The sequence below is a fragment of the Vicia villosa genome, linkage group LG3 (genome assembly GCF_029867415.1).
Source record: "Vicia villosa cultivar HV-30 ecotype Madison, WI linkage group LG3, Vvil1.0, whole genome shotgun sequence".
Classification (NCBI taxonomy): Eukaryota; Viridiplantae; Streptophyta; class Magnoliopsida; order Fabales; family Fabaceae; genus Vicia; species Vicia villosa.
In genome coordinates, this window is record NC_081182.1 from 154867897 (window position 1) to 154884735 (window position 16839).

Below are 16839 nucleotides of genomic sequence, written 5' to 3' on the forward strand. Positions count from 1 at the left end.
GCTGATTAAACAAAACGCCTTGTGTCGTAGCATACTCTAATTTGTGATCAGGATTCAAATGATGCATCTAGTATGAGAATCACAACCATATCTCTTTTAAAACTTTTGATGAAAGACGGCTTCCATGGATAATTCTTATAGTCTTTATTGACGAAGACCTTTGAATCAATTAATAAACTATTTTTCAAGATCCTCGATCCCATGCTCAGCTATCGATTAATGAGTGAATAATGTGTTAGATGACCTAGTGGAAATATGCAGACGAAATGTGAAGATTAAGCCAGTTAAAAATAAAATTAGATGGGCAAATTTTGGGGTGCAACACTAGGTCGACTCACAGACCATTTAGGTCGACGTAAAATGAAGAAATCTTCATATCAGTCTGCTAGGTCGACCTACATAACAACTAGGTCGACCTAATCTGAGAAAATGTTCCCAGAACGCATCAGAAGAGGATTCTGGTCGACCTACTCCTTCAACAGGTCGACCTAACTGGGAGCAAAATTCTGCAAGCTCTGCTAGGTCGACCTAAGCACTACAAGAGGTCGACCTAACTGATCAAGAATGCCAAAAATTCTGGTTCTCTCATCTCCAACTGTTATGCAATCATATATATTGTGCAAGGCTTAATTATTCAAAAAAAAAAACACACCAACGACTGAAAGATACACAAACGCTTCTCATCTTCGTTCTTCATCATCTCCAACACAATTACACATAATCATTCTTGCGTTGCGGGTTAGTGATGAGTTCGATAACGTCCATGGAACGGAATTGAAGATTCCTAGTGGGTGAAGGTTTGTGGGGTTTGTTGGTGAATAAAATCTGCGGGTTTTGTCCTCCACGACGGGTGGTTCTTGGGGGTTTTTATCAAGAGGCGTTCATTGAGGATTCGGCTGAGTGTAACGATTGAGGAACGGGGAGTTCAAGGAATCAAGACACTGCAGAAGGGAATCGAAGTGAAGCTCTTGGATAACCTTGATCTTGCTCAAGATTAAGGGGGAAGAAGATTCAAAGGATCGACATAATTGGTTTATCGTTTATCGCTTTGTTATCTTCTTTGTATATACTACTTTCAACATTAATGAAAGATTACCCAATTTCAATTTGGAATTGGGGGCAGACGTAGTCGTAGCGAGGACGATCGACGAACTGCCTAAACAAATATCGTGTTCTTGTCGCTTTTACTTTTTCATTTACATTCTGTTCATATTTGGTTATAATAGCAAATTGATCAACGATTCGAGTGTTAAGATTGTGAGCTAAGAACGTTCATAAACATCACAATCCATCACACATTGAATTACCTTCAATTTGATCATTATCACCAAGTGTTTGTATATTTGTTTCTATCACTCTTACTGCATTGCAAACATTGTCCATCATACAAAAAGTTAATCTGATTTTCAATAAGAGAAACGCTTTGATTCTGCAACATATACTCTTATCATTCAAATCAAGTCCTTGACTGGTTTTTAAACACATATATAATCGTTTCGATAGCGGTTCGGAATAGACGCGAGTCGATTCAGAATCACTTCCGCTGAAAAGTCGTTTAAATCCGTAAAACTGTGAACGATCTATTCACCCCCCCTCTAGATCCTAAGGCCAGCGTCTAACATTGATTATGTTGATATATCTTGTCGGATTTTGTTGTTGTTCTCGTTGATTGAGACATGTTGAATAGTTGTTGCCATTTTAGTGAAGATTTTATGATTTGAATTATGTTGTTATTTGAATTTCGTTGCGATGTTATAAAGTTGATTAGATTTGAATGACTAATGATGTAGGAGTTCCTCCATTGACATGTGTTATGTATCTTTATTAATGAACTTGCATGAGATTTTGTTTAAGTCGCAAATGTGACGCCTCAAATGTATTGTTGATTTTGAGATTTTGCACTCTGATTCCTTATTAAATTGCGGGGTAGATTTTGGGTGTTACATTAGTGGTATCAGAGCAGGTTGGTCCGGCCGGCCAAGTGTTGAGTCGTAGTGTGGTCTAACAATCGTGTATTATTATTTTGTTCTGATTGCTTTTGTATTGTAATTGAGAGTTGTGATGGCTGGAATGAATGAATGGGATTGTTGATGCTTTGGAAGCAATGGCTCAAGCTTTGGAACATCAGCCGAATGTTGGTGAGAATGATGCGTCTCGCAATTTGGCTATCTTCCAAAGAGAGAATCCACCTATTTTCAAGGGAACTCATGATCCTGATGGCGCATTGACATGGTTAAAGGAGATTGAGAGAATCTTCTGTGTGATGGATTGTACTCCAGATCAGAAGGTTCGGTATGGGACCTATATGTTAGCAGCCGAGGCTGATGATTGGTGGCTAGAGACTCGTTAGAGGTTGGAGGATAATGGCTAGGAGATCACTTGGGTTGTGTTCTGTAGGGAGTTCTTGAGGAAGTACTTCCCTGAGGATGTTCGTGGCAAGAAGGAAATTGAATTCCTTAATTTGAGACAAGGGAATAAGTCGGTTATTGAGTATGCTGCTAAGTTTGGTGAGTTGGCTAAGTTCTATCAACATTATGATGGACCAACTGGTGAATTTTCAAAGTGCATCAAGTTTGAAAACGGGTTGTGCCCAAAAATAAAGAAGGTGATTAGTTGCCAGAAGAGCCAACAAAGTCGTGGCAAGCCTTATGATGCTCAAGTTTGCAAGGGTAAGCAGAAAGCTACTGAGGGAAAGAGGACTAGTAGGGGAGATGCTCGTGTTGGTATTGTGTGCTTCAAGTGTGGCAAGGTTGGTCATAAGAGTAATGTGTGTACTGCTGATGCCATGAGGTGTTTTCGTTGTGGTGAGCTTGGACATACGGCACCTGCGTGCAAGCATAAGCAGATGGTTTGCTTCAACTGTGGTGAAGAGGGGCACATTGGAAGCAAGTGTCAGAAGCCCAAGAAGGAACAAGCTAGTGGAAAGGTGTTCGCCTTGTCGGGAACTCAGACCACAAGTGAGGATGCACTAATCAGAGGTACATGTTTCATTAATAGCATTCATTTAATTACTATTATTGGTATTGGTGCTACTCATTGCTTTATCTCTGTTGATTGTGTTGAAAGATTGGGTCTTGTGTTGTCTGCTATGAATGGAGAGATGGTTGTCGATACTCCGGCTAAGGGATCGGTGACTACTTCTCTTGTGTGTTTAAGGTGTCCCTTGTCAATCTTCGACAGAGACTTTGTTGTTGATTTTTTTTTGCTTGCCGTTGAGAGGTTTGGATGTGATCTTAGGTATGGACTGGTTAGAGCATAACCATGTCCATATTAATTGTTATGACAAGTCGGTGAGGTTTTCTTCTCCTGGAGAGGAAGGTGTGGAAGTGTTGTCGGCCAGACAGATGCGCACGTTGATGAAAGAAGAGGTTCAAGTGTTTGCTTTAGTTGCATCAATGTCTGTTGAGAATCAATCTATAATAGATGAGTTGAAGGTGGTGTGTGAATTTCCTGAACTTTTCCCTAATGAAATTTCTGATGTACCGCGTGAGAGAGAAGTTGAGTTCTATATTGATCTTGTACCTGGTACTAGACCTGTGTCTATGGCACCGTACAGGATGTCCGCATCAGAATTGTCGGAATTAAAGAAGCAACTGGAGGAACTACTTGAGAATAAGTTTGCGAGACCTAGTGTGTCACCATGGGGAGCTCCAGTGTTGTTGGTAAAGAAGAAAGATGGAAGTATGAAACTTTGTATTGATTACAGGCAATTGAATAAGGTGACAATCAAGAACAAGTTGAAAGTGGAGAAAAAATACAAGAAAATGGGGTTTGAACTGTGTTCTTAGAAATTTCTTTTTCGTTTGAGAACACTTCCTCATTTGGTTACTTACCTTTCTCATTATATTAAAGAATGTATTTCGAAAGCATAAGTGTACAGCTTTCTGGTGGGTATTTGCATGGAAGCTCTTGATTACATGAAAGGCTGGAAGGTAAAGAACACATTCATTTTATCCTGGTTCGTTTGCAACTCAAACTACTCCAGTCCACCCGCCATGGTGATTTTGCCTCTCTCAATCAAGGACTTGATCCACTATAATCAAAATTGATTACAACTTCACAACCAACTGTCGTGACTAATAATACAATGCACAACCAACTGTTGTGACTAACAATACAATGCACAACCAACTGTCATGACTAACAATAGATAATAAACCATTCAGGGATCTCCGCGAGATATAAAATTTATTCATCTAGAAACCTCCATGAGTCTAGCAGGAACTCTTGGCCCTCTCAAGTATACATATCAGAAGGATACTTAAGGACATTGATTCTAACATGAATTAAGTTTCTGGAGAATTACAGGAGTGCTTCTCATCAAGCAGATTTTCACTTCCTCACTTTAGTTTTTCTTTACATGGGCATATAGTAGTGTATTTTACACTCTTGTTAAATCGTCACATATTAGCCTCTTATGTGTATTCTTCGTGCTTGCTATATGTTGCTTTTCTGCCACACACACAGTTCAAGTTCAAAGTTTGCTCTTTATATAGGCTTGGTATAATATCGTTGGAGCATAACCATTGAAGCACATTTGATACATAGCATTTAATGTTTTGCCTTGATTGAATCATGAAATATATATTTCCAAGGCAAATCTTATCTTTAGTGATAATTACTGTTGGTGGCGTGTTTTCTTCATTTTTATTCTCCAAGATGTAGCCAAGATAGATATCATCATTTGTCTTTACTTCGAGCACTTTGATTGTATGCATGTGACTTGGTTGGATCATTTTACAATGTTCTTAGATGTTTCTTGTTTGTTGATCTTGCTTTTAATAAGATGTTGTTTCTAATCTTTTTGTCTTTAACGCTTCTGATCATTTGATGTTTCTGTTCTTCTTATTTCTTGTTGCTTTACTGATGGCCTTTGAGGATTCATGTAACTGATGTTTCTGATCTATTACATTTGAGCTTGTCTTAACCTTTTCTGACCTTTTGCATTCTTCAGTCTTCAGAACTTCTGCTTCCGATCAATCACGTCAGAACTTCTGACTTCAACAACTTCTGAATATAAATAACTTCCAACAGAAGATTTCTAATATAATTATCATGCTTTTTTCTTTAGACAAATATCAACATTGTTCTGAGCACGTGGTTTCATATCCTAAGTAGAATGATTCTGATGCATGTCGAGTAAGACTTATAAGATAACATCTGCACACTTAATGAAATCATTAGTAATACAATTGTTACTAACAAAATATGTGTTTGTTATCATCAAAACCAGATTCTGAACGTAGATCTCAATCTTGTTTTAACACAAGTATCCACTTCCAAGAATTGATGACTTGATGGATCAATTGGTTGGTGCTTGTGTGTTTAGTAAGATTGATTTGAGATCGGGTTACCATCATATTAAAGTGAAATATGAGGATATGCAGAAGACGGCTTTCAGGACACGTTATGGACATTATGAGTATTCTGTAATGCCCTTTGGTGTTACTAATGCGCCGGGAGTATTTATGGAGTACATGAACCGTATTTTTCATGAGTATCTGGATCGGTTTGTGGTGGTGTTCATTTATGATATTTTGATTTACTCTCAATCAGAATCAGATCATGCTGAGCATTTGAAGTTGGTATTGCAAGTCTTGAAAGAGAAGAAGTTGTATGCTGAGTTGTCCAAGTGTGAGTTATGGTTGAAAGAAGTTAGTTTTCTTGGTCATGTCATTTCTGGTGATGGCATTACTGTGGATCTGTCTAAAGTAGATGCTGTGTTGAGATGAGAAACTCCTAAGTTGGCTACCGAGATCATAAGCTTTTTGGGATTAACCGATTTTTACAGAAGGTTCGTTGAAGGATTCTCTAAGTTGGTACTTTCGTTAACGAAGTTGACGTGTGTCATACCCTAATTTTTGCCCTACGCTTTCTATTCATTTGGACATGTTACATTCATCATTCTTTTCCTACTTTCGTGAAAATTCCAAAAAAAATAAGTTTTTATTTAAATAAAATTTACTCGATCCAACGTCGAGTCCATTTCAAATCTTATCACAAAAATCTTTTTAACCATACCGAAAGATCGAGTGACAAGGGGTGAACACCTTTTGAATACCTCGATTCTTTTGGATTAAAACACATTCTATAAAAGTCTTTTTAAAACCTTTCTTAATCAGATCAAGAGGTCAAGTGACAAGGGGTGAACACTGTTAGAACAAGATTTGTTCTGATCAATTATCTTAGTTTTGATGATAACAATAATATGAATTTTGCTTAAGATTATATGGTACTCTAATCCAATGCAATTTCCTTTTCAGGAAATATATAAAGAGTACGCATAATTCAGCGCTCAGAAGCTTTGTCTCAAAAGGTTCAGCATGCAACATCAGAACATGGTCTGGCAAGACATCAGAAGATGGTCGAAGCAGAATCAGAACATGGGTCTATGGAAGCATCAGAAGAACAAGAGAACAGAAGCACTGAAGTTCTGATGGTATCACGCTCAGAAGCACTTCAAGGTCAGAAGATCAGAAGATGCTATGCACCAAGCTGTTTGACTCTGATGATATTCAAACGTTGTATTCACAAACATCAGATCAGAAGGAAGTACAAGTGGCAGGCTACGCTGACTGACAAAAGGAACGTTAAAAGCTACTAAAGGCTACGTCAGTAGACACAGCGTGAACAAGGCTCGAGGTAGTTGACAAAAGCGTATAACATTAAATGCGATGCTGTACGGAACACACAAAGCATTAAATGCATTCAACGGTCATCTTCTCCAACGCCTATAAATATGAAGTTCTGATGAGAAGCAAGGTTAACGATCCTGAACATAAACAACGCATATTAACTTGCTGAAACGCTGTTCAAATTCAAAGCTCAGAATCCTCATCTTCATCAAAGCTCACTACATTGCTTTTGTAATATATTAGTGAGATTAAGCTTAAACGATTAAGAGAAATATCACAGTTTGTGATTATAGCTTTCAAGAAGCATTTGTAATACTCTTAGAATTGATTACATTAAGTTGTAAGGAACTAGAGTGATCGTGTGGATCAGAATACTCTAGGAAGTCTTAGAAGTGATCTAAGCAGGTTGTAACTAGAGTGATCGTGTGGATCAGTAGACTCTAGAAAAGTCTTAGAGGGTATCTAAGCAGTTGTTCCTGGAGTGATCAGTGTGTGATCAGTAGACTCTGGAAGACTTAGTTGCTGACTAAGTGGAGAACCATTGTAATCCGTGCGATTAGTGGATTAAATCCTCAGTTGAGGTAAATCATCTCTGCGGGGGTGGACTGGAGTAGTTTAGTTAACAACGAACCAGGATAAAAATAACTGTGCAATTTATTTTTATCTGTCAAGTTTTTAAAGCTACACTTATTCAAACCCCCCCTTTCTAAGTGTTTTTCTATCCTTCAATTGGTATCAGAGCGCCGGTTCTAAGGTGCAAGCACTTAACCGTGTTTAGAAAAGATTCAGGAAGAGAAAAACGCTTCAGTAAAAGATGGTTGATGAAAGTGAAAAGTCTACACCTGCATCTACATCTGGCTCTGCTGAGCAATACAACGGTAACAATGGTTATACTAGACCGCCGGTATTTGATGGTGAAAACTTTGAATACTGGAAAGATAAACTGGAAAGTTACTTTCTTGGTCTAGATGGTGATCTATGGGATCTTCTGATGGATGGTTACAAACATCCAGTAAATGCCAGAGGCGTAAAGCTGACAAGGCAAGAAATGAATGATGATCAGAAAAAGCTTTTCAGGAATCATCATAAATGCAGAACTGTTTTGCTGAATGCTATCTCTCATGCTGAGTATGAGAAGATATCTAACAGGGAAACGGCCTATGACATATATGAGTCCTTGAAAATGACTCATGAAGGAAATGCTCAAGTCAAGGAGACTAAAGCTCTAGCTTTAATCCAGAAGTATGAAGCCTTCAAGATGGAGGATGATGAAGACATTGAAAAGATGTTTTCAAGATTTCAAACTCTTACTGCTGGATTGAGAGTTCTTGACAAGGGATACACCAAGGCTGATCATGTAAAGAAGATCATCAGAAGCTTACCCAGAAGATGGGGTCCTATGGTGACTGCATTCAAGATTGCAAAGAATCTGAATGAAGTTTCTCTGGAAGAGCTCATCAGTGCCTTGAGAAGTCATGAAATAGAGCTGGACGCAAATGAGCCTCAAAAGAAAGGTAAGTCTATTGCATTAAAATCCAATATCAAGAAATGCACTAACGCTTTTCAGGCTAGAGAAGAAGATCCTGAAGAATCAGAATCTGAAGAAGAAGATGAACTGTCCCTGATCTCCAGAAGGCTAAATCAACTCTGGAAGACCAAGCAAAGGAAGTTCAGAGGCTTCAGAAGTTCAAAGAAATTTGAACGTGGAGAATCTTCTGATGACAGAAGATTTGACAAGAAGAAGGTCATGTGCTATGAATGCAATGAGCCTGGACACTTCAAGAATGAATGTCCAAATCTTCAGAAGGAAAATCCCAAGAAGAAATTTCATAAGAAGAAAGGTCTTATGGCAACCTGGGATGAGTCAGAAGATGATTCAGACTCTGAAGATGAGCAGGCCAACTGTGCGCTGATGGCGACAGAAGATGACGGATCAGAATCTACATCAGAATCAGATTCTGAAGAGGTATTTTCTGAACTTACTAGAGATGAGTTAGTTTCCGGTCTAACTGAACTTCTGGAACTCAAGTCTCAGATTAGTCTCAAATACAAAAAGCTAAAAAAGCTGTTTGAATTTGAAACAAAGAAGCTTGAGTTGGAGAATTCTGAATTAAAAGAAAAACTTTTAAAATTATCCAATAATGTTGGATCTCCTTCTGATTCAGAAAAATCCACTCCTAGTCTAAACCATATTCTGAAAGAATATGATTTAAGTTTCAGGAAGTTCTTATCTAGAAGTATTGGCAGAAGTCAGCTAGCTTCTATGATATACGCTGTGTCTGGAAACAAAAGAGTCGGCATTGGTTTTGAGGGTGAAACCCCATACAAACTTGAACCTGTTGATGAAATGAAATTCACATACAAGCCATTGTATGATCAGTTCAAGTATGGCCACTCCCATGATATTAGGCACACTTCACATGCTCAAAGTTTTCACATAACACACACCAAAAAGCATGTGACACAACCTAGGAAATATCATGAAACTCACATTAAAAATTATCATGCTGTTCCTCCTATTGCTTACAATGTTAAACCCAAGTTCAATCAGAACTTGAGGAGAACTAACAAGAAAGGACCCAAGAAAATGTGGGTACCAAAGAAAAAGACTATTTCTTTTGCAGAATCTCTTGGTGACAAAGAAGATAAAAATCAACATGACATGTCACCTGGACTCAAGTTGGTCTCAACACTTGAAGGGAAGAAGGATAGTCTTCCAAGTTCTGGTACTTAAATCTGTTGAAGAAACTTTGTCTGTAGGAGATCAGAAAAGATAGTTTATCAGTCTTGAAATCATTTGTCTTGTCTGTTTCTCAAGCATTGGTGTTTCGTTCTTGAGTATTCTAAATGCTCTAAATGCTACAGAATATACAAAATTGAAACATTGATTGTGGACGAATCAATAAACATCTGGTTTGATGTTAAACTTGTTTCTGATGAAACAAAGAGCTTAAGAATTTCCGCAGATACAGTTTTGTCTTATCAGAAGCTGCAGAACAAAGAAGTGAACCTCCAGAAGCTGTGTATATCAGAAGTAATGGATCAGAAGATCATTCAGATTTATATCAGCACACTTCAGAAGGAGTGTTTCCAGAAGATAAACTTGATCAGATCAGAAGCAGTGATCAGAATCTGAAGGCGTAAAGTCTATTCTGAAATTTACAACTGTCATCTATTATCTGATGGTGAACACGTGTCTGTACGGTTTGTACAAAGCGTGCAGTTGAAAAGACGCCGACCTAGGCAACTGTATTAAATCATGTCATTTACTGTGTTCTCTCTCCTAATGTCATTTCTCATTAAATGCATAATGATTTCTTTTTAAATCTTTTAAAATAACCCGCTTCATCTTCATTCCCTCTTTTTCTCTCTTTCTCTCTATTTTGTGCATTCACTTCGTTGCATTTCCCTTCAAACCCTAGTTTTCTGATTTGATCTCAAAGCATTATCATCATGAACTCTTCCTCTTGCTCATCTTCCTCAAAAGAAAGACTTACTTCTTCACAAATCCTTCTACGAAATTATGAATATGCTCCTTTGAAAACTTGCTTGATACCCACGAAGGACTTGGAGGTTTTATGTGAAACTGCTGTGGATTTCAACAATCTTAAAGCGAATGGCTTTAAGTGTGATGCAAGAATCCTTGAGCAAGGATGGTCCAAGTATCTCAATAGATTGGTTGGTCCAATTTATCCTGATCTTGTGAAGGATTTCTGGGTACATGCAACGGTTACCCCAACGGCCATCATTTCATTCGTGCTAGGGCATGAAGTGGTTATCTCTGAAAAACTGATCAGAAAGCTATACAATCTGAATGATGAAGAAGGTTGGTCTGGTTTTCGATACACATCTGTTGATTGGTCAATAGTTGAAAAACAAATCTCTAAGTCTTCTAGGATTGACTCTAATAACACAGGCACCTTGAGGCCATTTTATAGGGTATGGGCTGAGATTATTCTGGGTTCTCTTCACCACAGAAAAAGGATGCTCTCCTCCTCTTACATCAGTCCAGATCACAAGCACACTCTTTTCTGCATTGGCAAAAAGACTGAGATCAACATCTCTCACATTCTGTTTGAGAATCTGAAGACTTCAATCCTTGAGTCAAGAGAAGAGGAAAGGGCGAAGTACCCTCATCTTCCAAGAACAACTATTCCGTTTGGAAGAATGATTTCAGACATTCTTACTGAAAGCAAAGTGCTGGACTCCATCAGAAAACTCAATGCATCCCATTTGCTTGGAGTAGTTCAAGGTCCCATTTTTAATGGTGTGGATCTGTTCAGATTAGAACTCATTAAAAATGTACCTTCTGTGTGCCAAAGTTTTCCTGACATTCTCTCAAGAAGAGTTGTTGCTGAAGGTTTTGCCTCCCTGTTTCAAGAAGAACTGCATCAGGTTGTCAAGTCTTACCTGGAAGATTGTGTTAGGAAGCAATCAGATATTGATCCTGCTTGGATCCGTGGCAGACTACTTCCGTCCAAGGCTGATCTTCTGAAGAAGGATCAGAAGGAACTAAAGGCTAGGCTAAAAAGAAAAGCCCAAGAAGATGAGGCTGAGAAAGCCAAGAAGTTGAGGGTCACCTATGATCCTGACAAGGTGGACTCTGAAGAACGAAGAGATAAAAGGATCAGAGATTCCTTTCGCAGAACAAGATCTTCTTCTTCTGTACAAATCTCCAGAAAGGTTTTTACTCCACCTCCTTCTGTCCCTAAACCTTCTCCCCAATCACCTCCTTCTGAACCAAAGGTAAACTTCACCTTACCAAATCCTTCTCCATCATCCTTCTCCTCTCCCATTCTAAACCCCACACCTTTAAGTATTCTTCCCCCAACTCCTTCTGATAAATCCTTCTCACCAATTCCCTTTACAAACACTCCATCCACGTCTCAATCTATCATTTCTGATATTCCATCCTCATCAATCATTCTCTCAGATATCCCTTCTTCCTCATCCACCGTACCTCCACCTTCTATATCCCATCCCTTACCTACCAGAAAATCCAAACCTTACTGTCTTCTCTACCCTGACTACAAATTCACCTTCAATCCGCCTGAACCTGAACCCTATACCTACCTGGAACTTTTCAGACATGAGGTGATTAGCAGTCTAGACCTTCTGAAGGATGCATTCCTAAATGGTCTGGATGATGTTTCTACAAGAAATCTCTGGAGAAGATTTCGCAAGGATTTTCAAGTAGAAGCAATGGGAGTACAGAAAAGACTAGTGGCTGCTGCCCCTGGTTACCCTGGTTACCTTCTGGAGGAAGATAATGGTATATACTACCATCCTCTCAGAAATTGTGTTGCTGCTGAGGAGAAGCCCTTTGTGGATGAATTGGAAGTATTAAGACTGGCTGCTGAAATGGAAGCAAATCCATGCAGGGATATGGTTATCTTTATTCCTGACTATCCTGTTCTGCTCGGAGATTTCAAGACTCTCTTTGACTATCTGAGGGAAAACCCGTCTGAGAAAGATCCAAACTTGGTCATTCCAGAAGTTGTTGACCCACCAGAAGTTGAAGGTCCTTCTGCTCCAAGGAATCTAGCTGCCATTCTTCAGGCACTTGAGAATGGAGACTCGGAAATTCCTGCTGCAGAATATGGAGATGCTTCTATGCAAGAAGCAGATGCTGAAGATCATGTTGCTAAAACTGTTCCTGTTGAGGAAATCCCTGCAAATGATCTATCTATGGAAGCTGCAGATCAACATGCCATTCCTGTGGTTGAAAGAGGTGAAACTTCTTCTGATGAATCTTCTCGTCTTGCAAGGACTCTAGAAGAAATTCAGAAGAGACAGGATGAGCAAAGCTCACTCAATGCTGAGTATAGCGCTTTCATGGTGAGGCAAGAAGGACACAACAATATGGTTCAAGAGATGCTGACCAAGATCTTGTCAAAACTAGGGCCATCTTAGATTGAGTCTGTGTTGTTTCTTTCTTTTAGTTGCATCTGTCTTTGTGCATCTGATCTTTCTTATCTTCATGTACTTCTGTACCTGCTGTTTGAACTTAAATGCAATCATCTTCTTCCTCCGTGTGTTTCGTTTTGTTTGTCTCTGAATCTTTTGAAATATTCTTTTTGATGTTATGACAAAAAGGGGGAGAAGATAAATGATAAATGATTTGATTAATCTATCAGTTGCTGGGTAAAGCCCCCACATATTCACTAACAAGAACTGCAAGTTCTATATGGTTTAAGTGTTTTGCAGGTATAAAGAAGTGAAAAGAAAATCTTCAAAGCAAACACAAGAAGCAAAACCATGGAAACTGAAGCAAGCTGAGTGCTGTCAAGCTTCAGAAATCAGAAGCACTGATAATAGAATTTGATTCATATTTGTCTATTTGTTCTGACAAAATTCTATTTGCTCTGATACATATAATGTTATGGCTCTGATACATATAATGTGTTCGAATATACATTTTATGTTCTAACTCGTTCATGCTGACTTTTGTCGTTTAGTTTTTGTTCTGTAACATTTCAGGATGTAGAGATGCTCTGATGATGCTCTGGTACATTCAACAATGTTCTGATACAAATCTAGCATGAAGTGATGTTGGTAGAAATTCAAGCTCTGAAGCTATCCGAGGGAAGCAGAAATTCAAAGCTGTGAATGTTCTAAAGATCCAGAAAACTCAAGTTCTGAAGCTGTCCTAAATGGAAGCAGAAATCAGAAGCTGTGAATGTTCAGAAGATCAAAGAAATTCAAGTTCTGAAGCTGTCCTGAATGGAAGCAGAAATCAGAAGCTGTGAATGTTCAGAAGATCAAAGAAATTCAAGTTCTGAAGCTGTCCTAGATGGAAGCAGGAATCAGAAGCTGTGAGTGTTCTAGGGATCTAAGGAAATTCTAGTTCTGAAGCTGTCCTATGGAAGCAGAAGTCAGAAGCTATGAATTCTCTAAAGACAGAAGCTTATATGATCGTCTCTACCGAAATAATCAGGGAAGTCTTTTATTAAAATTCTTCGAGTATTTATTTCAGGGGGAGATTATTTATCTCAGGGGGAGATTGTTAATCTCAGGGGGAGACATATTCATATGCTTATGCTATAGCTGTGTAATTTGTCTTTTGCCGTCTGTTCTTTCTGATCGCAAATTCATATCATTTATATATGTTTTTGTCATCATCAAAAAGGGGGAGATTGTTAGAACAAGATTTGTTTGATCAATTATCTTAGTTTTGATGATAACAATAATATGAATTTTGCTTAAGATTATATGGTACTCTAATCCAATGCAATTTCCTTTTCAGGAAATATATAAAGAGTACGCATAATTCAGCGCTCAGAAGCTTTGTCTCAAAAGGTTCAGCATGCAACATCAGAACATGGTCTGGCAAGACATCAGAAGATGGTCGAAGCAGAATCAGAACATGGGTCTATGGAAGCATCAGAAGAACAAGAGAACAGAAGCACTGAAGTTCTGATGGTATCACGCTCAGAAGCACTTCAAGGTCAGAAGATCAGAAGATGCTATGCATCAAGCTGTTTGACTCTGATGATATTCAAACGTTGTATTCACAAACATCAGATCAGAAGGAAGTACAAGTGGCAGGCTACGCTGACTGACAAAAGGAACGTTAAAAGCTACTAAAGGCTACGTCAGTAGACACAGCGTGAACAAGGCTCGAGGTAGTTGACAAAAGCGTATAACATTAAATGCGATGCTGTACGGAACATGCAAAGCATTAAATGCATTCAACGGTCATCTTCTCCAACGCCTATAAATATGAAGTTCTGATGAGAAGCAAGGTTAACGATCCTGAACATAAACAACGCATATTAACTTGCTGAAACGCTGTTCAAATTCAAAGCTCAGAATCCTCATCTTCATCAAAGCTCACTACATTGCTTTTGTAATATATTAGTGAGATTAAGCTTAAACGATTAAGAGAAATATCACAGTTTGTGATTATAGCTTTCAAGAAGCATTTGTAATACTCTTAGAATTGATTACATTAAGTTGTAAGGAACTAGAGTGATCGTGTGGATCAGAATACTCTAGGAAGTCTTAGAAGTGATCTAAGCAGGTTGTAACTAGAGTGATCGTGTGGATCAGTAGACTCTAGAAAAGTCTTAGAGGGTATCTAAGCAGTTGTTCCTGGAGTGATCAGTGTGTGATCAGTAGACTCTGGAAGACTTAGTTGCTGACTAAGTGGAGAACCATTGTAATCCGTGCGATTAGTGGATTAAATCCTCAGTTGAGGTAAATCATCTCTGCGGGGGTGGACTGGAGTAGTTTAGTTAACAACGAACCAGGATAAAAATAACTGTGCAATTTATTTTTATCTGTCAAGTTTTTAAAGCTACACTTATTCAAACCCCCCCTTTCTAAGTGTTTTTCTATCCTTCAAACACCTGAATACCTTTGATCCTTTGAATCAAACATTAAAAGATCTTTCTTAATTAAATCAAAGAGATCAAGTGACAAGGGGTGAACACTTCTTGAATACCTTCGATCCTTTGAATCAAACATTAAAAGATCCTTCTTAATTAAATCAAGAGGTCAAGTGACAAGAGGTGAACACTTCTTGAATACCTTGATCTTTTGAATCAAAACACATTAATCAAATCAAAAGACTAAGTGACAAGAGGTGCACACCTCTAGAATACCTTGATCTTTTGAATTAAAACACATTAATTAACAAGGACAACAAGTGACAATTGGACTCGCTCCTGTTGAACACCTTGGGTAAAGACGCGCTAGGTGAACACCTATGCTCAATCCTTTGCTAAGCGTCCGCAAATATCCTCTTTTACCAATGTGGATAACAAGTGACAATTGGGCTCGCTTCTGTTGAATACCTTGGGTGAACAACGCGCTAGGTGCACACCTATGCTCAAAAGGTTCACTAAACATCCCTTTAAAAAACAATCTTCGATTTTATTCAATCCTTCTTGCCTTATGGCCTTTTCTTTTTAAACCTCTTTTCATAAACGAATGTGAACATACTTCCACATGTGAAGATCGAATATCTTCCACTCGAATGCGATGATGGCCAAAATCTCGTCTTACTCTTGATTTAGTCATCCATTCTTGTAGTGATCCCTTATCCATGTGCGCGTAGTATTGTCTCCATTTGAATGCAATCGACTACCTCTCGCTAAAATCAACCAACTAACTTTTGTGGTTCTTCGCCCGAACTACGATTGCTCTGACTTTCCCATTACACGAGGGAATACGTAGGCACAAGACACAAATGTCTTGGCGAGCATATTAATAAAAAATCTTTTCTTTTTTCTTCACAATAATAAAAACCTTTTCTTTTATCTTTTTTCGATTAATAAGCTAAAGAACGCAAACATCATGCTAACACTCAAACACGAAACTAACTAAATGGGTCCCATCGAGTACGATGGAGGTGAGGGGTGCTAATACCTTCCCCTTGCTTAACCGACTCCCGAACCCTAATTTGGTTGCGATGACCATCTTATTCATTTCATTTCTCTTCGTGGGTTTTATCAATATTTTCCCTTTCCTTTTTGGAATAAATAAAATTTGGTGGCGACTCTGTTGTATTTCGAGCGCGCGATTACGCTCGAGTATTTTTTACCGCTACAACGTGCAAGGGTAAAGCTTTTGTGTGGGATCTTCAATGTGAAGAGAGTTTTACCAAGTTGAAGAAGAGGTTGACGTTGGCACCAATTTTGATATTACCTAATCCGGAAGATTCGTTTGTGGTTTATTATGATTCTTATAAGATGGGTTTAGGAGGTATGTGTCATACCCCAAAATTTGCCCACCGCATTTTTATACTCAAGCTCATTTGAATATCAGAAGCTCAGGACCTGACTGACTGTACTCTCTCCTAAACAACAGCCTCTAAACTAGGGTTTTGATCTTTCCAAAGAAAAGTCAGGTTCTGATACCTCCAATGGACTCCATGGCCTCTCATATGATTCAAATAATCCTCATGCCAAGTTTCAAGTCCTGATTCAAAAGATTGCTCACTCAATGACCCAAACGATCAATAATCGACTGACTGACCTAAAAATCAAACTATGGTCAAAGTACAGTCAAAACTTCTGATTTTTGGTCAACATCCACATTGTTAAGTATCATTCATCATTTGATCAAGGATTGATCATGACTCATCAAGAAAAGATCAGAAATCAACAAAACCTAAAGTTCCTAAATTAGGGTTTTCTTAGGAGAAAGTCAACTGAACTTTGACCAGCCATAACTCCTACTTGGAACATCATAAATTTCC

The 16839-nt window shown here is 38.4% G+C and overlaps 1 protein-coding gene across 1 annotated transcript in view; it reads left to right on the forward strand.

Annotated features, from left to right (window-relative positions):
* The first annotated feature begins 2074 nt into the window (after positions 1 to 2074).
* LOC131659203 (uncharacterized) overlaps positions 2075 to 16839 on the forward strand; it is a 28479-nt gene continuing 13714 nt past the window's right edge. Inside the window, exons 1-2 of the mRNA XM_058928428.1 lie at positions 2075 to 2292; positions 2398 to 2790. Of these exons, the coding sequence (XP_058784411.1) occupies positions 2075 to 2292; positions 2398 to 2790 (611 nt within the window). The remainder of the gene's footprint in view (positions 2293 to 2397; positions 2791 to 16839) is intronic.